Source organism: Lagopus leucura, unplaced genomic scaffold (assembly GCF_019238085.1).
Source record: "Lagopus leucura isolate 7727_CA_CO unplaced genomic scaffold, USGS_WTPT01 Super-Scaffold_100019, whole genome shotgun sequence".
NCBI classification, from domain to species: Eukaryota; Metazoa; Chordata; class Aves; order Galliformes; family Phasianidae; genus Lagopus; species Lagopus leucura.
This window is the reverse complement of record NW_024962273.1, coordinates 1,017,474-1,042,144: the sequence shown is the minus strand read 5'-3', so window position 1 is coordinate 1,042,144 and position 24,671 is coordinate 1,017,474. Positions and strand designations below refer to the sequence as shown.

At 45.5% G+C, this 24,671-nt stretch overlaps 1 protein-coding gene across 4 annotated transcripts in view; it reads left to right on the top strand.

The window, feature by feature from the left end:
* GALNT13 (polypeptide N-acetylgalactosaminyltransferase 13) overlaps positions 1–24,671 on the top strand; it is an 80,439-nt gene that overhangs the window by 17,887 nt on the left and 37,881 nt on the right. For all 4 annotated transcript variants that reach the window (XM_042877797.1, XM_042877796.1, XM_042877795.1 and 1 more), the window contains exons 4-6: positions 13,438–13,606; positions 23,204–23,370; positions 24,403–24,610. In XM_042877797.1, coding sequence (XP_042733731.1) covers positions 13,438–13,606; positions 23,204–23,370; positions 24,403–24,610 — 544 coding nt within the window. The remainder of the gene's footprint in view (positions 1–13,437; positions 13,607–23,203; positions 23,371–24,402; positions 24,611–24,671) is intronic.

The following is a 24,671-nucleotide window of genomic DNA, read 5'->3' as shown; positions in this document are numbered from 1 at the left end:
GCAACCTCTTGAAACAGTCTGTAGATAATGGTGCCATTGTAAGCCTTAATTCTAGCTTGCAAAGGCCTGTACAGGCATTTTTAATTAAAAACACCTTTTGCTTTGAGCTTTCTGTAATTTAGGGTGGAACTGATATCCAGGCTGGATTCTGTGAAATCCCTGCAGTTAGAGCAGCAATTATTAGTACCAGAAATACATGCTTTTTGTTCTACCCTGTCCAGTCTCCTGTGGGCACACTCCAAGCTTTGGAATGCTTGTGATGATGACATTTAACATTTCCTGTGATTGCTTGCTAGGAGTTGAAACTCTTGTAACCAAAGCTGAACTTTCAGGTAGAGTGAAGGGAGGAAATGAAAAGGAAATCCTTAAATAGGTGATAGTTTTATGGTTCAGCATGATGGTCAACATTTGTAGAGGTAAGAAGTGTTAATATTCCAAATGGCCTAAAGCTGCTAGCAGCAGATTAGGGAGGCTGCTGGTGTGGAAATGAGGCAAGCTGACCCACATAATGACTCTGACTTTATTCTCAGGCCTCCTGCGTTGTGACATCTACCTCTAAGGGTACATTCGTGGGATTTGCTTGGCTGTAATCTCAGTTGGCTGGTATTGATTCAGGCATCAGAAGTCATTCTTCATGCAGGTGCATGATGCTCCAAAGCCCTCTGCTAAGAAGGGGAGAAAATCTCAGAGGAGGCCCTCCATGCAGCGAGCGTTTGGAAGCAGGGAACTTGAGGATGAGAGTCCCCAGTAATGGCAGAACCTGCTCAGTGGATTGTTCAAGTGGCTTATCAGCAGGTTACAAGTGTCACCTGAGGATATATCAGGTTATGCACAAAACTACTGGGTTGGAGCCGTGGTCTAAAGTACGGTGGAGAACACAGTGTTTGCTTTCTTGAAAACGCTGCGTTGTAAACAAAACTTGTGTGTTGTCCAGCAGACTGAGAGGCTGGTAATGGGATTTACCTAAGAACCTCTGGGAATTGCCCACTGGTAAGCTCATAATTAATTCCACATTAGTGCAGACTGCTGTCGGCCACTCATGGTGTCTGGTCGCTGCTGGGCCATCTGTGCTCACAGCAGGTGGGGAGAGCAGGAGTGTGGCTGGATGTGGCAGGGAGGGGGACAGATGGGTGCCATGCATCTGTTCTGGGAGATGCTTCCTTCCTTAGGTCAAGTTCTTCATAGAATAGCTTATGTTGGAAGGGACCTCAAGGATCGGTGAGTTCCAGTGCCTTGCTGTGGGCTGGCTGCCCCCCAGCTCAGGCTGCCCAGCATCCACTCACAGCCTTGGGCACCTCTAGAACGGAGCACCCAGAGCTCTGGGCAGCCCTCATTGCCCTAAGTGTACATTCTGAAGTTACTTCCCACATTGGCATCAAAATCATTTCAAGAAGGTGTATTTTTCTGGGCTCAGTGCTGTCCTTCTCCACATAATCTTCACATTTAACTTCTGGGATTGAGCTGTTCACAGCAATGAGAACAGCTCTGCATGTTTGCAGGTATTGGTTTTAGTAGTTCGAGAGCTGTGAAACTAATGGGAAATAAAGAAAAGGAAAGAAGTAAAGATTTACCTGCCTCATCAGCTTGGGAATAATGAACTAACATGAGAGACAATCGGGTGTGTTTCAGTAGGATTATTCCTATTTTTTTCTCCAGTTTCCTGCCATGGAAGCATCACATTCAGGATAGCTTTAGCCCTGCTCAAGCATGGCTGCTGCCTGTGGTGCAGACAGGGCTGGATTTATGGCTGCCTCATCTGTGCCAGCTGGTGAATGGCAGTGATGGGATGTCACTGGGACGGAGGGGTGGTGTGAGCCTTATTAGTGCTTGGAAATGTTGCTGGCTCTTAAGAGGTGAGACATATTAACCCATTTATTAAGTGGTATCAAGATTAATTTTAGTTTCCTTTTAAAGCTTTTTGTTATTCTCTTCCTTGTGCTGAAATATTCTGCAGTCAATCTGCACAGCTCCTTCACACTGCAGGGAGAGCTCGAGGCTTTGTGTGCTTGACTTTGCTGTCTCAGTGTATGAGAAATTCCCCTGGATGTCACAGCTTCAGTCAGTGCTTCTTGTGCTGAAAATATGTGTTCCTAAATGGGCTCCGTTCAGGGAGCACAAGTAATTACTCTCCTGCTTTTGTGTTTGCTACCTGTTACTGCGGTCTGTGGAGCCGTTGCTTTAGAATTTGTTAGAAGTCTTTTAATCTTTAGACCCTACACTGTGTGCTACCATAATGATGATACTAACACATCCATTAATTTAGCTAATGCTTCACCAAATTTACAGTTGTCTCATCTGTTGCAGCCGTACATAACTGCTGAAACACGCACAAGATGTCACACCCCCACAAAGCCTCTCCAGAAGAACAAACATATTTATGTCCCCTCTGAATGCGTGCTGTCTGTTTTCCTGCAGGCTTCGTGCTGTGCTGGAAATAGGTTTCACTCAGTTTTAGAGGTACGTGTTTAAAACATAATTAAAGAGAGTTTGCATAGAAATTACTTGTTTTTTTTCCTGCTCACCCCCACATGTGCTCAAACACACGCTGTTTGCTTGACTGTGAGTCTGCTTTTGCTTTTGGGTTCATTTTGTCTGAGATGTGATCATCTTTGACTGCTAGGTTTCTATTTCTGCATTTTACAAGATTTTGTTGACAGCACACTTCCTGTCCTTTTGCTGTCTTTCCAAATTAATTTTTGTCACTGCAATTTTCAGACTTTTTAGCCTATTCTTTATGTATGTCTCTTTTTTTTTTTTCCTAAATGAGGTTAGTGCTCTGTCACATTGTTAGTGTTTGAACTTCGTCATCTCACTGCCTCTCATGAGAGGCTCATTTTTATTTTTAAATCTGATCTGTGTGATCTGATGTATGTTCATGCAGTTCCATGGCAGGTGTTGGTGCAGTGGGCAGTGGCTCTTAGCGGTGCATTGAGCACATGGTTGGACTTGGTGGCCTTTTCCAACCGGAATGATTCTATGAACCAACAAGTGAAAAGTCTGACAAAATAAGCAACACATCAATGACTGTTCTGTAGCGCTGGCAGTCTTGTACCAACTGAAGGCTGAAGCCCTGCTGTGGTTCTTTCTGCATTCTACAACCCCGACTGGTGATAAGGGAATAGAAAATGCTATTTTTGCAGCTCGAGCCCCAGCAGCTCTCTGTTTCTGACATGGGCAGCAGTGAGGACAGGAGCTAAGTGCCTGCTGCTAATCCCTGGGATTGCAGCCTGACGGGCAGAAAGCTTCTAAGTGGGAGATAAGCACATAAAGAGGGATAATGTGTCTGTTATTGCTCAGCTGAGGAAGGAGGAGGCACAACTACCTGACCCCACAGAGGTCCCCACCCCTCATGACAACTCTTCCCTCTTGCTTCAATTGTCGTTGTGATAAGTTTATTGGAAGCAGAACAAATTGATGAGGGTGTCTTCTTGGTACTTCTCAGCAGCTGCTCCATTCTCGCTAAGTGAGATTGTGTTCAGGATGAAGAATTGCTCTCAGTTTGTACCTGGCTGGCAGACTGCTGGGTTGCTGAGCTGATCGCAGCCTGAAGACTGCTGCCGTGGGTGTGGGCCCTTGCTGTGGAGCAGGCAGCGATGCTCCTAGGAGCAGCATCCTTGGAAGGTGGCACAAACTAACCTGCAGCTCAGCGCTGCCTCATGTAAGGGCTGTAATAAATCAGAGAGGATCTACTGCCTAATGCAGAGCTGCTGGTCGCAGCTGGAGAGAATTGGGTGCCCTCTGGAAGTGCCTTTTCCTCTCCGGCAGCTGGAGGAAGGCTTTATCAACCACTGATAGGTAAACTTAAATTAGCTTAATCCAACATTGTTTGCCTGTCTAATGTTAATGAGATCCAGGTAGCACCATCTGGTCCCCTCAGAATCAGAGAATGGCCCAGGTCGGAAGGGACCTCAAGGATCATGAATCTCCAACCCCCCTGCCAGAGGCAGGGCCACCAGCCTCCCGCTGAGTCCCCTAGTGAATGATTTTTTCTTCCCAAGGTGTAGACAAACACCTGTCTTTGAGCATTGAGCTGTTCAATGAAACCACAGGCACTGAGTGGTGTGTGGATGCTGTTTCCCTACTGGGATATAAAACAAGGAAGAGAAAGTAGACCTCCAGGTGTGTGATGTAGGAGGCAGTTGGGTGCTTTCCTTTAGCCTCAGGAGCAGGTGATCCACATTACTGTCTTCCAAAATAGTAACCCTGATTGCATTTCAACATAGAAAACAGGTCAAATAAAGGGCATAATTTCAAGCTTAGCTTGTTTCAGTAGAGTATTAGAAGGTGTTTTATCATCAATGTAGAAAAACTGAAAAAAAAGAATGCTGATCTGGTATCAAAGTGAGAAAGGTTTCGTGGCTCATATCATCTTCACATTTTTCTCTTTGCTCTTCTTGAAAGGAATTAAGGTTAAGACATGAAGGTTTTCCTCTCCAGGAGCGTTATGGCTGTGGGAGATGGAGCTCTGTGCAGTGGTGTTCTCAGTTCCCTCCATCCAGTGCCACCTCTCCATGGTTTCTTTCACCATCCTGCCTGCACCAGCTGCCTCAATGCACTCCTCCTACATCACCTGCCTCATCGCCTGCCTCGGCTTCCTTAATTGCTGCATTGATTGGAATTAATGACATTAGTGGGACAGCTGGTATGTTGCAGTAGAAAGGAAAATTAATGAAGGAGGACACAATTACATCAGCCTGTACCCTTGCTGGAAGTTTTCAGCCGTAAACTGCTCTCAAACTATTAGAAATGCAAAATAAGGCAATTCCTGCCTCGGTTTTGCTCTTCCTACAGAGGAAGAGAGGGCAAAGTTTAAGTGAGTATTAGAAATGCTTTGTTCCTGCTGTGAGTGCATTCATCCTCACCCTTGCTTAGTGTAATGAATTTCCCAGTTCTGTGGTGCAAGTTAAGTGCAGGTTACATAAGAACAATTAATATGTGGCAGGATAATATGTGAGGAAGTGAATCTTGTCAGGGAAATAAGAGATTTTTCTCAGAAATTCATGTGGTTCAGCTGGGAAACTGACAAAAGAAAAGCTGCATAATTTAATTATATCACAGAATCATAGAATCACAGGGTGCCCTGGGTTGCAAAGGAGCACAGTGCTCATCCAGTTCCAACCCCCTGCTGTGTGCAGGTCGCCAACCAGCAGCCCAGGCTGCCCAGAGCCACATCCAGCCTGGCCTTGAATGCCTGCAGGGATGGGGCATCCACAGCCTCCTTGGGCAACCTGTTTCATTTTACAGTTTTCCATTGAAACAAGGAGCAGCCTGAAAGACGTTAGCTAAGATAGTGCCTTAATTTAGTTGGAGCCAATTCTTCAATTGTTTTTCTTTCTCATTTACTTGTGTTTAAATGAAAAACCATCCTATGTTTGTAGCTCTGTGTTTGGAACTGCTGTGTGTTCTCTTCTCAAGAACATCTTTCAGGAAATGAAGCTTTCGTTGTAAACCGTAGACTTAAGATGCACAAAAGTCTGTTGTTAGCATGCATTGTTAATGGCAAATTAGTTTTTGTATAATTTTAGGCATTTTTTCTTTTATCAGCTCTCTAAGAGAAAAGAATGTGCAAGTTGCATCTTACTGTGTAGCTAGCTTTTATCAAGGGTGCAGTGCTGTGTTGATCAGCACCAGTGCCTTAAATACATGCAGTCAACCTGTCTATCTATACAGCACCTTTGATTCCTCTTCATCTATTTCAGCAATTAAAAATGTACTTCAATAAATACATGTGCAGATAGGGTGCAGTTTCTTGGAAGAGTGATCAGTTGTGTGCATGTGTGTGCAAAGAGCCATTGGCTGTGCCTGCAGGCAGGTACCACACTGCTGCTCAGCACCAGGGAATGGAGCAGACGTGGGTGTGCACTGTTTTCTCATTAAGAAGAGTGAAAATTCTGAGTTGTAAGGGAGGCAGAGTGAAGGCTGCTCTGGGTTTGGAAAGCCAGCTTGCGCTGGTGGTTAAGTGCAAGTTTAAATTTTCTGCCTGTTTAACTGTTGGAAGACTCCAGCTTAAACTCAGATTAATTATGTTGTGTTTCTTTTTCTTTTCTGTGCATCTTAAGATGTGCACTCTTTTGGCATCATTTGACTTGTTACTGCATAGGCTGCTCGACTGGCTACATATGGAGATGGGAAGTTACTGGTTAAGTAAGCAGTGATGAGATATACTGCCATTATGAAAGCAGTCATGAGGTCCTTTCTTCACCCTTAGACAGTTTCTTATGACGAGAAGGATGTTACACATCTGATGCAAATGAAACAGAAATATCTGCAGTATTGAATGTCTGCAGATTGTTTTTGTTTTTTTAAAGCTAGTTTTAAAAAAAAAAAAAAAACTGTAACAGAGCTCCAAACCTGTTTCCTTTCTCCTGTCTGTAATTAGAGATGAGGCTTTTGACTCATGGTTGTTTTCAGTCTCCAGGTGTTGCTTATCGAATCCTGGTACACCACTGTATTGCCTCTTGCTGAGGAGCAGTCAGCAAGCCTGATGTATAACCCTGCCCACAGCATTAGCACTTGTTGGTGCCAACAGATGTGTTACAGAAATGGGAACTCTTCCCCTTTTGCATGTGTGATTTGTCATTAGTCACCTGCAGCAGTGCACTTACACTGCTCTCTGCTTCAATCAGTGCACACACAGCTCTTCTCCCCAAGGAGATGGATGGCTTTCTGTCTCTTTGCTCGCTTACTCTTTTGTTAAGCATGGTTTGCTTTGGAAAATATCCTTTACTGCAAGGCAGTCAGGATATCTTCTTAATATGAAGAATCACAGGTAAGGGCTTGTTTTATTCATGACTTAATTATTTTCTCAATTATAGGGGTTAAGTCTAGAACTGATTGATATACTTAAAACATTCAGAAGGCCTGACTTGATAGACCTGTGTCACATTGTGTCTGTGAGAAGTGGAAATCAATGTTTGTTAAGAAAGCACATGCATTTTTAAAACAGTGCCAAATCTAGCAGATCTTATTGCAGTAATTAAATAGGTCGTTAGAAATGTTTTTTGCTGTAGAACAGCATTCCACAATTAAAGGGAACAGTGATGGGTGCTGCCCTGTGATGTGGGGTGACCATCAGCAGGAGCACGGCCATAAATCCCTGTCTGCAGATGCACGTGTTGCTTCAAGTGACAGTTGTCCTGAAAGCTGTTAAGTCCAGCAGAGGTACGTAAGTAAATGTATTTTGGGTGAGGAATCACCTGGGCTGTGGTGGGGCTGCTGGGGATGGCAAGGTGTTGGGAGAAGGCTCTGAGGGCAGAGCTGGCAGCTGGCAGGGCCTGCTCTGCTGGTAGAGCTTTGGGCACTGCAATAGAAGGACATACAGCTATTGGAGAGCATCCAGAGGAGAGCTGCAGAGATGGGGAAGGGCCCAGAGGACAGGGTGTGAGGAGTGGCTGAGGTCCCTTGGTTTGTTCAGCGCAGAGCAAAGGAGGCTGAAAGGGGACCTCGTGGTAACCCACAGCTCCTCAAGAGCAGAACAGAGGGGAGGTGCTGAACAAACATGGAACTGTCTGTGGGACAACCACAAAGAAGGCCTTGCTCTGAAGATACATGTAGGTAAATCCAGGTCGCTATCAGACGCTTCCTTTTTCATGGATATGGAAACACAAAGCCTGTTGATGAAAGCTGACAAGACCCTGAGACAGGGAAGCTGTATATCCGTAATGATTGGACGTTATAAGACCCTCTGAGACGCTGGACTGCCAGCCAAGGAGGTCAGGAACGCTTTAAAAAATAAATGAAAGTCCTCTTGCCTTTATTCCATTCAATGACTGCCAGCTTAGTGTTACCTTGTGGAAGATGGCTTTTCCTGCTGCCATAAATCATTCATTCGCTGCTCCTACCCTCAGTGTTTTTTGCTTCATTTGTAAGGTGAATTTCTCAGAATAACTGCTGCTATAGGCCAACATGGCGTGATGCTCTGTGTGCACACTTGTTTGAGGGCTGCATTGTGGCAGGCTCGTCAGCTTGCCATTGTGCCACGATGGAGCTCCTCCACGCTGATGGGACCAGCTCCAGCAGCAGCAGGTGCAATCTGCTGGCTTTTGCTTCCCTAGCAGCTAGCATTGGGGTTTCCATTACATCTTGATTAATATTGATAAGTTAATATATCTTTCCTGGGCTATTGCTCATTAATTATTATTTGGAGGGAGGTAACTCATACCTCATTGTATGCACAAGCCCAGAATTCATTAATAACAGCCATAAAGGTGATAGATGAGCATCTGACTTATTGGGATGCCATTCTTTCCTTCAAGGGAAGGGAGCTGTGTCCACTCACTGCAGTGTCTCCTATGGGCAGCAGTGCTGTGTGAGTGGTGGGATGCTGCAATGCACTTTGGAACGAGTGCAGGCCTTGACAATCCTTCTCTTGGATTTTGCTCCAGGACTTATTTTTATTTATTTACTTGCTACAGTGAAGTAGGCAGATGAGTAGACCAAACTTTTGCTGCTTCTTGTGAGCTTGATCTTACAGCCCTGTTTGAAGTGTCTGAATAGCTTGTTTAAATTAGGAATTGTCACTTCTTGTCTTGCTTTATGCAGCTTTGCTTCTCTCTCTCTCCAGAGTGTGAAACTGCAAAGAAGAAAGAAATAACTAGATGTTCTAGATGATATCTCATTAGGCTTTGAATTTCTATCAGTATCACAGCTGTTACCATGGTGTAAGCAAGGCCAGTAATGGTGGAGACCTTCAACTTTACGAGATTGCATCATGTGTGCAGGTTCCTTAGGGACTCATGAGGAGCATCAATGCCTTCCTTCAGCTCTCTTAAGGCAGCAACCAGCAGCTATAAGCAGAGCTCGTGTCCCTCCTGAGCGCTGCTTAAATCTGATGTGCACTTTGTTTGCACTGCTCGTGTGGGGCTGGCAGTAGCAGTGTGGTCTGATGTGTCTCTGGACAACACGTGTGGAAATGGTATAAGAAATATTTATGGCAGAAATCCCAATGAATTCTGATGCTTCTATTATTATTTGAAAGCAACTTTTTTTTTCGTTCAAATTTGTGGAGCTCTTGTCTTAGAAGACATTGTAAAGCAAATGACCTATATAATGATGTTTATGGCAACTTTGTGGGATTTGTTACTACTGTATAATTAAAACTAGAATTCCATATGTTTTGGATTAAGATGAGTCTGAGCTGCAAAAGATATATCATCCAAATGGCAAAGAACTGCAAATTGATCCTTTAGTTTATTGGATTCTGTGTGGAGTTCATAACAAATTACTTGGGCATAAACCAGCAGAATAACATTGAGTGTTAGAGCCACTGTAGAGGTGCAATGAAGAAAGAATTACTTGTTCAGGATTCTGGACGATTGATTTCATGCCTTGTAGTAAGATATGATGAGGAACTACATAATGCAGGACTGCTTGGGAAGGGCCTTTGCTGGTAGAGGCAGTAGGGCAGGCAGCTCTGCCTGTCTCTCAGATCACACTTCAGTTACCACTGGTTTTATTGATGTTTTCTTTATTTATTAATTCTTCTAATTGCAGTTCCAATCAAAGCTGTCTCCCTCGGGCATCTCCAGCAGCTACCTGGATGTGGTCCTGGGCACCTGGATCTGAGTGGCCCTACTCAGTGGAGCAAGGCAGGACCAGATGGTCCCTGCCAACCTCAGCCTTTCTGCTCTGAAAAACGAACTTAAGTCATGTTCTCTCAACATTTTCAGCATGAGTAGAGACACACTGTCATTTACTGGGGTGTTCTTACCAGTGAGCCGTTCACATCTTATCTTCTACCCATTATGTTTCTGAGATATCTGTGAACACAGAAATTGGGCAGATGGCAGCTGTGTGTGGCTTACACCCCTTAAGCTACTTTCTTCCCTATCGCTATCCTAAGATTGATTTTATCCTCACCTAGTTATTTTTGACTTTCCAAACTATAACGCCAGCATTCCATTGATTTCTCACAAAGCTGGGAGGTTTTCTATTCAAACTGCACATTTCTGGCAGCTGCAGAATGGAGATTTGGGCTGAAGTCCCTCCCTGCAGCACTCTGCTTGTTTTGAAGCCATCTGACTGCTGCTGTATCATAGCTGTGCTGGGCATCAGTGTTATTTCCAGCTTTCTCCTTAGTGATTTCAACTGATCAATAATATACGAAGAATCATGGGATGATGGAATAGTTTGGGTTGTAAGAGACTTTACAGCCCCCACAGCCCCCTGCTGTGGGCTCGATGTGCCCCACCAGATAGGGCTGCCCAGGGCTGTGCTGGGAAAGGCAGATTGGACAGGGGTGGGTGTACAGGGACCCTGCTGCCTGTCCATCTGCAAACCAGCATCTTTCCACAGCGCTGCTGTGGAGGTACAGGGGCTTTAAGCCAAGGTATGTGCAAGGAAAAGAAGCCTTTGGAGAGAATGCATGGGTGATGAGTCCTTATATCCCCCATGTGTCAACATATCTGAGCAGCAGTCCATGTGCAGAGCCCTTACTGAATCTTTAAGTAAATTGAATGCTTTCAGATCTATTGAGGTCAGCTTTACTTTTCCTTTCCTTATCTTGAATTTTGCACTTGGTATTCTGTGCTCCACCAAAGACCTCAGTGCTTCTGGTAAGCCCTTGTGAGGAGGCTGTATGCATTTCCAAAGCAGGCCTGTTTCCTCTGACAGATGATGTCAAATGTCTGCAGGCAGAATGCTGGATAAATAGCATTTTTATTCTTTGTGGGCATGCTTCGTGTCAGTTCCATTATGCCTGCATGCACCAAGATGGTCACTGAGGAGATGAGCGTTAATTCTTGTGCTCGGAGATGAAGCTGTTTTTGATGGACACTTTGTTTTTTTTTAAAGCACTTTTTATTGAAAAGCACAACCTCTGAAATCTGCTTCAGTGAGTTAACAAACAGAAGTGCTGAATCACTGCTCCTCGCTTGCAGCCTTTAAACAGAATGAGCTAAACCATGGCGAGACACAAGTGGATGCCTTCCTGAGTGCTGGTCTGTATATACAGCTCCTTGTTGAAACCACACGGGTGTGACAGTATTCCTAAAGAGCCCCCGTCCTCCAGTTTTTATGTCTTTAGCTCCTGAAAATTCTGTTTCCTCAGCTGGGTCAAGGCAAGAGTATAATCCATTTACTGTATTGCTTGGATTTCTTGAAAGGCTGTAAAATATCCATGAAGGTAGATACTGAATTTGTGCTGTGAGTGTCTTAAGTCCAGTTAACTCTGTGTGGTCTGGGGGAAGCTTTGGTGACCTTCTGAGATCTGTTTTTGTCATTTTTTTTTCCATCCTGCTTGTAAACAGTAGCAAGAAGACTCCATTTTCATTAACCACCATGACTTCCAGAGAGGAGGAGGACAGATCTCTGCTTTTGTAAGGCTTTGATAGAATTGAATTGTTGGTGTGGAAGGACAGAGCTCATTGCAGTCTTTGCAGAAAGGAAGGTATGGGGAGTGCTCACACCTGGCAGCTGTCAGTGGGTTAACATAGCAGCACATAGATTCAGCCATCCTCCTCTGTATTTATCCCTGAAGATCATAGAATGGCCTGTGTTGCAAAGCAGCACAGTGCTCATCCAGTTCCAACCCCCTGCTGTGTGCAGGTCACCAACCAGCAGCCCAGGCTGCCCAGAGCCACATCCAGCCTGGCCTTGAATGCCTGCAGGGATGGGGCATCCCCAGCCTCCTTGTAAAACATGGTTTAGCATGATGCTGCACAAACACACCAGCAGCAGGAAGGAGGCTGATGAGGAGTGACTCACCTTTCACAAGGCAAAAAAGAAGCTTCTAATGAAGGCATCACAGTTTCCCTCTTCGATGTTAGCATTCCTATTCCATGGCACTGTGGCCTTCCTTGCAGCACTGTTGTGACTTCGTGCCTTTTGAAAGCTTGGGTGACGTAGCCTGCAAGCTGTGTGTGTCTTCTCTGCAGGCTTGGCAAGCTGATGTTGCTGCAATTAGCAAAATTAAACATATTTCTTGGTCACAGCGTTGCATGTACTCTGATTGAAATGTAGTCAGGTATCACTTGGCTTTGAGTAAAGCCGTGAGAGTGGGAAGGCTGATCAGAAATTCCCAATTAGTTTTGTTGTGAAGCTTCACAGAGCTTCTGCTGTCCTGAGCTTTGTCTCGATGAACCTTAGCAAGCAGCAGAAGCACATGGAATCCCCTACTGAAAACTCAGTTTTACTGCAGAGTGTACAAATAACTGCTGCCTTCAGGGAGAGTTACTGGAAGTTTTCAGGCTGAGATGAGTGTGAGGCACTGTTATGGGGCACTGCCATATTGGTGAGCAGGCAGTGATTCCTGCAGCAGCACAGCACAGCATCCTACTGCAGCACAGCATCCTTGTGGTGTTTGGATGGTACCCTAAACAATTTCAGGAGATGCACTTCTGTTAGATGGTTTGCTCTGAGAGGCAGCAAACTTCCTGTCATAATGATGACTGTTCTAATAATACACTGACAGATTTTTTTCTCATGCCTATTTGCTTTAATGGAAAGCTTCTGATTTCTACAGCAGAAAACTGTCACTAAGATATTTTCAGCCAAACCCAGAGTACTTCAGCATCCAAAACGAGCCCATTTCTTGCTGTCTTACTACCTCAGCAGTGTCTCAGCATGGCTGCTTGCTCCCTGCTGGGCTCTCATTGGGCACAGGCCCTTGGGAAGCAGAGAGCTGCTCCTGCAGAACTGCCAGGGGAAGGATGCAGCCCTCAGTCTTTCCAGCAGAGGAAAGAAGAGGCAGAATTGGCTTCCATAGCCAGAATTAGCAGCTGGAAGGACCATCTCTTTCAAATTCCAGTGTGCAAAGTGTCGTCCTTCCTCCAAAAAGTGATGGCAGAGCAGAGTTTAATTACCAACCGTTACTTCCAAGTGCTTTATGTCTGCATTATGCATTGCATAAATATCCCTTATGAAACGCTCCAAGGGGAATTTTGTTGTGTGGACAGCATGCAACTGGAAATCACACGCAGTCATAGTGAAAGCAGTGCACTGTGAGTGCAGCATCCAGCAGTGCTTCTGAGCAGAGCAAGTCATAGAAATATATCACTGGGAAAATGTTTGCTGCACAATGAAGCTTACAGTACAACTGCAGGCAGAAACCTCCTGGGTAAATTTCTGATACTCTTCTAGCAAGTGTGTCTAGACTGTGTTTCTGAGGATGACTGCCTTTTGCAGGGTTGAAGGGGTGTCTGTTTTTTAAAGGATAGGTTTATAATGCCATGTGCCATTCAGTTGGGAATAAATTAACAACAAAAGAAATAGGTCAGAGCGATTTAATTCACGTGCTGTTCAAATTCTTTCAACAGCTATACAAATGTTGCCCAGACCTTGGCTTGCAGGATCTCCCTGAGAACCTGGTGCTGGGTTTTAATCCTTATGCGAGTCTCTCAGGAGCATTCATGCACTGTCACTGTGATTCCAGCTGAAAGCTGCAAATGCTCAAAGACACCCCAGTGTTCAAAGTTGCCCTCTTGCTGTCTTGTGTTGCAGCTGTCATTTCCAGAAACCAAGAAGGACCCGGTGAGATGGGGAAGGCGGTGCTCATTCCAAAAGACGACCAGGAGAAGATGAAAGAGCTGTTTAAAATCAACCAGTTTAACCTTATGGCCAGTGACCTGATTGCTCTGAACAGAAGCTTGCCAGATGTGAGGCTGGATGGGTGAGTGCTGCTCGGGGCTCTGCTGCAGGGGCTGTGGGCTGGCTGCAGGCAAATCCTCCTTGGGCTCTGGGTGCATTGCTGGGCTCTGGGTGCAGCCTGCTTATCTGGGGCTTACCAGCTCTAGGTTTGGCTTCTTGTAACACACACTGAGGCAAAGAGTTACTGCTTCACAGATGTGCAGTTTATTTTGTGAACTATGAAAATTGTCAACTTTCACTGTGGCACGTAACAAAATGCTGTCTGGTTTGTCATGTCACCTGCAATACTTTTTTTATTACTTTTTTTTCTCCTGGAAAACTTTAAGCTGTTAAAGTGATTAAAAAAAAATCCCACTGTTGTTGATTTTGTAGCTTTTTGTAATTAAGCCATTGGCACTGAAAAGTTGACATGTTAATTCTGACAAGAAGACAACACTACCAGTGCCTGAAGTTGTCCTGCACAGTGTGACTTCCTATTAGTTCTGCCTGTAGGCTTTTCTGGGATAATCACATTTTAAAGAATCTTTTTCAGAACACTTTGCACTTGTTTAAATGGGAAGACTTTAAAGTCTGCTTATTCATTTAAATCTGATAACTTCTGATAGCCTGTTTGTGACTGCTGCTGGCTCCCCACCTTCTGGGCATCTGCCATTCATGGAAGGATGCTCAGAGGTGACCTCTCCACATAACTCCCATTTTTGGCACTTCTGCCCTGCCTGGTTGCACAGCTACTTAAACCAGAGTGGTTTGGTGCAGTTACAGGCTGTGGCACTGAATACTGATGCCTGTTGCTGAATTGCTGACATCCATACCATGCCTTCTTTTGACTAGACATGCTAACAGCAAGACGCAGAAACCCAGCTGCTAAAGGCACTGATGTGTTTTCAGCGTGATGGGAACAGAAAGATTAGAGGTTCTACACAGCAGCTGCTCTCTGAGCAGGTGAACAAGGCAGTGAATAACTGATCTGTCCTCAGGCACCTGTGCTGGCAGCTGGGTGGCACTGACTGTGCTGCCCTGCTGTCCATCTCCCAGCTCTGCAGTGCCACTGAGGTTCTGCCTGCTCTCAGAGTTCCTTAGGTTGGGCTCAGCAATGGGTTGATGCACCTGAGCGTGGGCAGATTTAGGAGAACTGGAAGGCAGAGCTATAGATCAGAAAAACCCCATGTTTCCTGTTTTTGCACAGCTCTTTAGGGGTTATAGAATCACAGAATGGATTGGGTTGGAAGGGACCTCAAGGATCGTGAAGCTCCAATGCCCCTGCCACAGGCAGGGCCACCAGCCTCCACATTTAATACCAAACCAGGCTGCCCAGGGCCCCAAGGATGATTTTGTATCCTAGCATTATAGTTGCTGCACCTTGCAAGAAATGCAAATGTAGAAAAATATGAGCTGATCTAAATGTAGGCAAGTTGCCAGATACTCTAAAATTTTCCATTCCTTCTACTTTTTAAGCAGATTTGTCACTTAGCTGAAATCTTGCTTATTGTGATTTCTTTCCAATTAAATTCTACAGGTCCCTATGGAATTTTAAATCAAACAAATACTACCTCCCTCCCACCCATTTTATTTGTGTCTGCAAATAGCATAATTGTTCCTTAAAAACCATGCCTAGTTCACAAGCAACATGAGCGGTGCTTCTCCAGTGCATGACCATTTGTAATCTGGTGATGCTCATTTTGAATAGAACAGCACCTAACATTATTGCCAGCAGAGATGCAACTTTGTGCAGCAAAAGCACCAGGAAAGCTTTACTACTTATTGCTGCTTTGCTCCTTGTTGCCTGCGCTTCCCTGTGCAGGAAGGAACCAAGAAAGGACTGCTTGGTGGGCTTCAAAAGCTGTGTCCTCCCCCTGTGAGTGATAGTTGAAAAGAGAAGGAATAATGAGCAAATAGGTAAAGTGTTCATCTCAGTGAATGGCTGTGCTTGGTCTAAGGGAGATGAGATGTGTAATGCTGAGACAAATGTGCCTGTGTGCATTTCTTTTATGAGAAAAGCTTTCACACTCTATCTGCATTGAAAAGACAAAGTATTTTGGGATTTCAAAAAAAAAAGCATCTTTTTGTTGTTCTCTTCTGAAATTCTTTCATTACAATTACACATCCTGTCTTTAAGGAGGATTAAACTGTTCCAAATGCTTATTTATAATGCTTTGCTCTTAGGGAAGAATACAGTTTTTCAAGGCCAGGCTGGATGTGGCTCTGGGCAGCCTGGTTGGTGACCCTGCACATAGCAGGGGGTTGGAACTGGATGAGCATTGTGCTCCTTTGCAACCCTATGACTCTATGAGTTTTATGGCTAATGCATTCAGTATGCAACAGCAGCACCTGCTGTATTGCCAGGGGTTGGAGGTGTGCTGCAGTATGTGGGTGGCTGAGCCTTGTGTGTTCTTGTATGTTTCTTTCAGAGCCAGGGAGTTTTCTGGCAGGACTTGCCCTGCTGCCTGGTGCTGATGAGCTCAGCAGCACTCAGGCTGTGTCTCTTGCTTCCCACTATGCCAAGGAATCTCAGCCCACAGCCTGAGTTGTGCTGGTAATGGCCAGCCTGAAGGTGTTAATCAATGCCTAATTATGAGCAGTCGAATTAAATGTAGAAATGTGTAATTTTGTTTCTAAACATATTCCCCAGTGTAGGGAAATCTATCTTCAGTCTTTTCTGAAAGAATGAGTTGCCAGTGCTATTCTGCAAATTGTTAAGCCTTTATAATCAGATTTCCTTATCATGGAAATTTAGGTTGAAGTCAGCTGTTGTGCTGTGTCTCTGCTTACAAGCGTGCATATTCTAATCAGAAACAGCTCACATAACAAAAAGGCTTTTATTTTTCTGCTTTGGAGAACCTTTTGTAAAAGCAGCAGTCCTGCAGAATTTGTGCCCGTTATCAGTAACAACAGTGTCAGAGGTGCTGCATAGAATCCAGCAGACTGGGCAGGGCTGTGAGCTGTCAGATACCTGCACGAGTAATCTTTATGCTGTCAGAAGCCCTTCTGGGGGGTCATCCTTGACAGCCGTGCTCGGATCTGGCTGGCCTTGTTGCCTGCGACTTACGGATACCTGGGAATATGAAGGGACTTAGCCCAACAGTGCCACTTCAGATGAAGGTAAGAGAATCCGTTATTAAATCTGAGGCAGTAGTCATAATAAGCAGTAAGGACACTTCTCAAGGACTGAAGGTGCTCAGCTGCTGCTCTGGCACTTACTACAATGCAGATCTGGTGGTCACTTGGTGGTGGGTTTGTCCCAACATGGTCTAGACGTGGTCATTGCATGTCTAGGAGGCCTCTTAGAAAGAGCTTGGTACAAACATGAGAAGCAGAAGCAGTGCTTTCACTGTCATCTTGCTTAGCTTCAGCTTTTTCTTAATTGTAAGTCTGGCTTGAGTGCAGTGCTATGGTTTTGTGCTGCATTCTTCAAGTCCAGAGCCTTGGCTGTTGTATGGCTCTGTGTGCTCAGAGCAGGGAAGGGACTCAGGACAAAGAAGGAGCAGCCAACGCTGCCTGAAGTCCTTCAGTGCTTCCAGCCCTGTGCCTGGGCAGGGAGCATCCAGTTCAGCCCTGAGAAGGGAGAGCCAATTATTTTGATTTCTGATGGTCTCATCTAGTCCATTTGTCTCATGCCATGAAGCGTTGCCTTATTTCTTCTTCCAGCTCAAAGTGGTCACTGAAGTGTGTTCAGGTTTTACCTGCTTGCAGCTTCCTATCAGTAACAGCTAACTTGTTTTTAAATATTTTACTGTGCTTATAAAGTCATGCATAGAGAAATTCTAAACCATCCTTAAACAAGGAAGGTCAGAGAGAAATTAATCAGTGCTTTCAGCTAGAAAATGTGAATGACGCATTAGGAATTCTTTTGCCTTGTGTATGTGGAGGGAGAATTACCTGGGGTGACTGCCTGCAGGGAGGAAAGGTGCCCATGGGTAATCTGCACAACATGGAAGGCAATTCCTGGTGTCAGATTAGCAGCAGTGCCTCAGGAGGTGCCTACAGCCCCTGCAGTCCCATCAGCTTCTTCCAAATTGCTGAGCTCACGGCCCCCCACGCTTCCAAAGCAGCTCTGGCCTCTTTGAGGTCCTTATGTATGGGATTGCTGCTGAATTTAAAGATGCTACGGTGCCATAGCGCTCATAGGGAATGAGGGATGCAGGGGGACCTCTGAGCTCTGCCAGGTGTGCTCAGGCTGTGAGCACTTCTCACAGGTGGACTTTGGGTTGCTCCTAGAGCCATGTAAGACCAGAGCTTTGCTTTGTTTGGCTTTGCATTGTTATTGCTTAGTGGGAAATGCTGCTCCTCCAATTACTTTATCACAGTGACAGTCAGTTGTTTGTGGTCTTGGCACGGAGTGAGCAGTGCAGAGACAAGGATGTTACATGTGTGCCAAACAGAGCCTGCTCTGTGTGACAGAACACAGGCACAAGGGGAGGCAATTCGGGTCAGGCACCAGCAGCAAAACAACCACGTGCAGGAGGAGAAGGAGAAAGTGTGAGTGCTCAGCAAGGCTGTGTTTGTACTGCAGGGTTAAATCCAAGTGGCTTGCTGTTGTTCCTCTGGAAATGGGGGAAACTTCTCTGTACCAAAAGGGCAGAAGTGCTGCTGGAGAGAAGGGAAGGTACCCTGAGCTTGGCTAAGTGCTGGCCAGGTTTTGGTGCTTGCTGGTGGCCAAGAGCAGGGCTGTGCCACCTCTTGGCTGTGTGGGGGTGGTTGTCCTGGCTTCTTTATATATGCTTCCTTAATAACTGCTTCATGATGGAGCAACACTGCTTATGGTGCTGTCAGTTATGTCCAGAAAAGGGGTTGCTGTAGGACTAGAGCAGCATAAATCCCATACTAACTGCAGCCAGAACTCAAGGGTCTGCCCTGGGCAGGTGGCAGAAGCTGCAGCTGCATCCCAACGAGCATCTGGCTGCAGTGGGGCTGTGCCCATCTGGTAAGGGCAGGTGTGATGCTCAGCCATGTTTCTGTGGGTTGCTGTCCCACCCCACTGACTCCTGTGCTTTGATGGCATGCAGAGAGAGTTCCCTTTGTTAGTGAGAGCTCCAGGAGAGCCTTATAAAGAGCATTAGCATCAGGGTATGTCTGCTCTACCAGACCTTTTGGGATGGACACAGTGGTGTCTTGTTTCCTGTACTGCAGGTGTGAGCAAGAGATTTGGGGATACAGAGTTAATACTTGCTAAAATACTTTGAAGGATACATCGAAAAGTAATGGAAGGTTGAGGTTAGCCTGGTATTGTAAAATGGAGAAGATTCAGCAATGCTATCATAAAAAGCAGTGCTGGAAATGGAGCAAAACTAATGATGAAAAGCTGTCCAGGAAAGCCTTATCTGAAGAGTTGTGAGCTCCGTTACAGGTTTGTCCTGAATTAAGCTGCATGCCAGACAACAACTGCTGCTGTGTTCAGGTTTGTGGGGGTATTGATGCTTCCACTTGGAGTTAAGGTGAAAATCCCCTGAGCTGTCTGCTGGAAGGCTCAGGATGGCGGATCTGCAGTATTGACTGCGGGTTCTTTGCTTTTAATAATGCTGTGTTGTGTAATTGTGGCCTTCCTCAACATGAAAATAACTATGAGCATTCAGTAAACAACTTGGGAAGTGATTTTTAAGATCTCAAAGCAGAGTTTGGGTGGAAAATCCCAGAGGAATATTTGATATTCAGGGCTATACCTGGAGCTTTATGAGCACTGATAGCTGGAGGGATGAGTGAAGGGTTGCTCCTACCAAGTGCAAACCTGCTTGCACTCTGTAATGAAACACCGGAAAACAATTTTCATGCATCTTCACATCCTTCATCTGCTGGCTGTGAAAATTGATTGGCACTGGGACTTATTGATACAGTAAAAGTCAGTGAGACAGCGCGGCTGCAGTGCTGGCACTCTAAGTGAAATAAATTCCTCTTCAATTATTTTCTATTTACTGTTCGTTTGCATTAATTTCAGTTTTAAAACAGGAGCTGGGGCAGTTCAAGTGAGTGTATTGAAGCAGAGCTCCAACAGGTGTGTGCTGAAGTGATGGGGCAGGTGGCAGAGGTAGGGTTTGCAGTGGGGAGAGGTGACAAATTAGGCCTAAATCAAGTCTCTTGTTTTATGCAGCTGCTCCAATGAGCTTTTCTCCTGCTCATAATGTTGTACCATGCATTTCCTTATAGCAGTTTAAATTTCCTCACAGGTCTTGTATTCAGTATACAAGAGAGAACTGTGTTTCAGACAACAGGATTCTCTGAGCACAAATGTTATCACTTACATAGAAACGAAGCACTGCTGACTGCAGGTGGCCAGTGGTGCTCCAAAGTGCAGCTTCTAGAAAACACATCCAGGATTGCACCAACATCCAGCCTTTTCTATGTGTTTCCATCTTTATATTCTCAGTAATGCAAGGTAATAGTGGGTAATGACTAAATAATCATCAAAATCCCCCAGCTTGTATAAACTACATCTATTTAACACAGTTCTTTATGTTCCCTAATGCACTGTATCACAAATACTGCATAATAAATTCTACTTACTGGTTACGTTCTCATTTTCCCTCCAAGTGTTTTGCCTTCCTGCATGATTTTCTGCCTTGATTTTCTTTCCTGAGAGCCTCAATATAATTCTGGAAGAGAAAAATCACAGCACAGCCCTTCATGTTCGTGCAATTTGCACACAGCCAACGGGAGGGATGGTAAATAGTCTCACTGTTTCCATATTACTGATCTTGGAAAATGTGTTTTTCCTGCATTTAAACAGCTGTATTTACTTCATGTGTATTTATAAAGTAACATCTGATGAGTGCAGAAGGAAAGCCAGTGTTTCTGGGGAAGTCTTGCCAGCATGCCAGCATCAGTTAACATTGATCATTGTTAACAACTGGTGTGCATTGTAAGGACTTTTGAGGTGGTGGAGTGGCAGTCCTCGGATCTGATGGCTGTGTGAGCAGTGCATGGCTTACCTTTACCTCTCCTTCAGCAAGCTGTGTGTTCCTGAAGCAGAAAAAGTGCAGTGTGTGTCAGTGCAGTGGTTGCAATGAAGGGAAGATGTTATCTTCCATATGGTTACAAACAGGTGAGCGGTGCTGTGATGGAGATTACACACATGATGCATGGCTGAAGCAGTACTGACGTCTTGTTTAGCTTCCAGAGCTGAGTGCTGGCATAGGATCCAGGGAGTAGCACATAGCCTCCATGGGAGATACGTGAGCAGCTTGCAAGTGTTAGGTAGCCAACAGGTCCGCGAGCTCATGGAGTTACTGAATCCAGGCAATGAATGTTCTCACCATGGGACCGGTGCTTGTGGACTGAGGTCATCCCAGCAGCCAGTACAGGAATCACCTCTGTTACACTCATCAATTAGCACGCACTAATGACTTTGTGCCTGTGCAGTTTGTCTGCTCCAGAGCAGCTGCTCATTTAAAATTTGATCCTTAGGTCACTTCAAGGAGAGAGGCTGTGGGCAGCCTGAGCTTGTAGGGGCAGCCAGCCTACAGCAAGGGTGGGCTCCTTCCAGCCCAGCCATTCCATGGCTCTGTGATGGTTAAGGCCCCTTCCAGCCCAACCATTCTATGGTTCTGTGCTCTTTAAGTCCTCTTCCAACTCAGTCATTCTATAGTTGCATGAACTTCAAGCTCCCTTCCAACCCAACCATTCTGTGGTTCTATGGTCTTTAAGGTCACTGCCATCCCAAACCATTCCATGTTTCTGTGAATATTCTGTGAGAAATAAAACAAAATGCAACATGAACTATCCCTTGAGCTCAAGAAGCATACCAAAACATTAGTGATAGCTAAAGCACAAATGTAGACAATCCCCAATTTTATCTTTGTGCACAGTGTTGCTGCTTAGGGTGGTGCCTTGCTCTTGGCCTCCCCTTTGCACAGCCAGCCCTTTACTTTTGCAGGCGTGTTTCCAGAGCTTCCCAGAAAGCTGAGGAAAGTTGAGCTTCTTGTAGAACTGCTCCTCTGAGAGCACCTTTCAGATTTGATGACTGCATGCTGTGGGGTGGAAGTCAGCATGGGCCCCAGTTTGCTACCCGGAGCAGACTAAATGCTCCTCTGGGTGGGCTGAGCACTGCAGTAATCTACTGAAATATGGATTTAATACCATAATATAGACAAAGTACATGCATTTACATTTTCTACTGAAATCAAATGACCCAAATTAAGCAGAGTGAATAGATTTAATTTGGTCTCTGATGAGCGGACCAGATATCAACAAATCCCAGTTCATCGCTTGAGGTACCTGAGTAACTATACATAGCCAAGCAGCAGAATGAAATCATTTGGAAATTGAATAATCCTCCCCCAGAAGGGATAATCCCAGCCTGGAAGTGTCTGGGATGCTAAGGAGGGGATGAACAGCAGAGTCTGTTGCTGTGAATGGAGCCAGGGCTGCCAGAGAAGGACTTGACACTTCATGGGTCCCTTCCAACTCAGGAGATTGCATGATTCTGTGATCAAAGTTAGTTAGCCTGCCTCTTTGTGTCCTGGCCTTCAGCTGCTGATGCACGTGTCTGGACGTTTGTAAACAGTCCCATGGAGCAGCTCTCTCCCAGTTTTCAAAATTGAGTCTGTTCTAAATATAATTCAAGTGGTTGTTGTGAATTGTGGGACAAGCAGAATTTATGCTGGCTTTGTATATACCCATTCAGTGTGCCTTGGAATTAAATCAGTTCAGAATGTCTGATTTTGGACACACTGTTCTGCTGAGCTTTTGCTCTTTTAGGCACCTCTGTTGTCATGGATGATCACAGAATCATAGAATCCTTAGAATTGGAAGAGACCTGTAAAGGTCACCTAGTCCAGCTCCCCTGCAATGCACAGCTGGGTCAGGTTGCCCAGGTCCTGGTCCAGCCTTACCTTGGAAGTCTCCAGGGATGGGGCATCCACCACATCTCTGAGCAACCTATTCCAGTGCCTCACCACCCTCCCTGTAAAAGGCTTTTTCCTTTTATCTAACCTAAATCTACCCTCTTTCAACTTGAAGCCATTTCCCCTTGTTCTATCACAACAGACTCTGATAACAAGTGATGAACTTTTTCTGTGTGAACTCTGAATCCAAATCACGATGTCTAGATGCAGAAAGGTTGCTGAAGTTAGAAAGGTGGGATGGTGACCAGCAGACCTGAATGGTGGTCTCCATCCAAATGATGAGAAGGCCATTATGTAGCTCTGTGTGTGCGAGTATTTATACATGTGTTCATACACATGCCTGTGTATCTATGGTTTCTATTAACACCATACTTTCTGCAGTCAGATCTGGTGTTCAGTGACTATCTCGTGAACCTTTTGCCTGTTCTGCAGAATGCAGTGATGTTCAGTGTTCTGTATTATCACCTCACCTCGCATTTTGAAAGCTGTGATCACGATTTCACGTACTTTTTTAATGGCAGTGATTCAGAAGAAGAGATTAAAGTGAGTTTTGTTATAGTAGATGATGCTTATGAAAGAAACCATATGGACAAGCTGACTTTGCTGCAGGGACCTGGATCATTTGTTTTCCTGGGTCTTAACAGAGAGGTTTGATGTACTACTGGAGGAGCTCCTCCTAAAGAATTCACGCGTATGAGGATTCCTTCTGACCTTCCTGTCCGTAGAACTCATTAAGGATCTTCTGGATTCACTTTTTTTTCTTTCTCCTGTACTTTTTTTGGCAGGTGCAAGACCAAAGTGTACCCTGACGAGCTCCCAAACACCAGTGTGGTCATCGTGTTCCACAACGAGGCCTGGAGCACCCTGCTGCGCACTGTGCACAGCGTGGTCGCCCGCTCCCCGCGCCGCCTGCTTGCCGAGATCATCCTGGTGGACGATGCCAGCGAGAGGGGTGGGTGCTGCAGGAAATGGTTAGCAGCCCTTTGTGCTGTGCTTGGTCACTGCAGAAGGCAGAATCCCTTCCCCGGTCTCTCTTTTGCTGCATTCCCAAATGGGATCATATCCCATAGCTGGGATGGATGGGACGATGAGAGGTTTTCCCCGGTGCAGCCAAATGTAACATCCAGTTGCAGCCATTCAGTGGAAGGAGGGTGCAAGCCAAGCCATCCTTTACTTCTGCTCCATGTAGCACTAACTTCACTGTAGTCACTGTGCTGGTTTTCCCTGCTTCAGAAAACATACAGGCGGCTTGTTACTTCTCTGTGCCCAAAGGCTGGTCCTAGAGGGCCCAAACGGTGCAATTTATCAGGAATAGCTGTAGTCATATTAAGCCATATATGAATGAGCAGAAGTGTAATCATCTTACACCCAATACTGATTGCTGATTTATTACTGGAAAACAGACTGTGACTTGAAGATCCTTTTATCTCTGTGATGTTTTCCTGATGTGCACTCATGGATGTGTGCTTTGTGGCTGCACAGAGCTAAGTTGCAGCATGAGCCTCTATAGCTCTGCTCTTGCTCTTCAAAACAACTCCACACGTGTCAGTTTCCTGCATTGTGCCACTGTTGGTCCCTGGCAGGGCAGAGCATGACACACATGTTCTGCAGCTGCATTTGGAGCCCTCAGGAGTTGCTGAACCTAGCTGTAACAGAACAATAGAGCAGTTGGGTTGGAAGGGACCTTAAAGATAATCAAACCATAGAATGGTTGTGTTGCAAGGGACCTTAAAGGCCACAGAGCCATAGAAGGCTTGGAAGAGACCTTAAAGGCCATAGAACCATGGAATGGTTGGGTTGGGTTGGAAGGGATGTCACAGCCCCAGGTGTGGACTGGCTGCTTCCCAGCTCAGGTTGCCCAGAGCCCATCCATGGCCTAGGGCACCTCAGCTCAGGGCAGCAGCACCAGGACGTCGGCACCTTCAATTAATGTTTCTCTATTATTATTATTATGTTTTGGTTTTTTTTCTACTGCCTTTGGCAGAATTTCTGAAGGCCTCCTTGGAGAACTATGTGAAGAAGCTGGAGGTCCCAGTGAAGATCCTCCGGATGGAGCAGCGGTCAGGGCTGATCCGTGCAAGGCTGCGGGGGGCAGCAGCTGCCCGGGGGCAGGTGGTCACCTTCCTGGATGCACACTGTGAGTGCACCCGTGGCTGGCTGGAGCCATTGCTGGCCAGGATCCGGGAGGACAGGTGAGAGGAGGATGGGGGACAGCAGGTCCTTGCAACATCAGCTGGGGCTCTGGGCCATCCC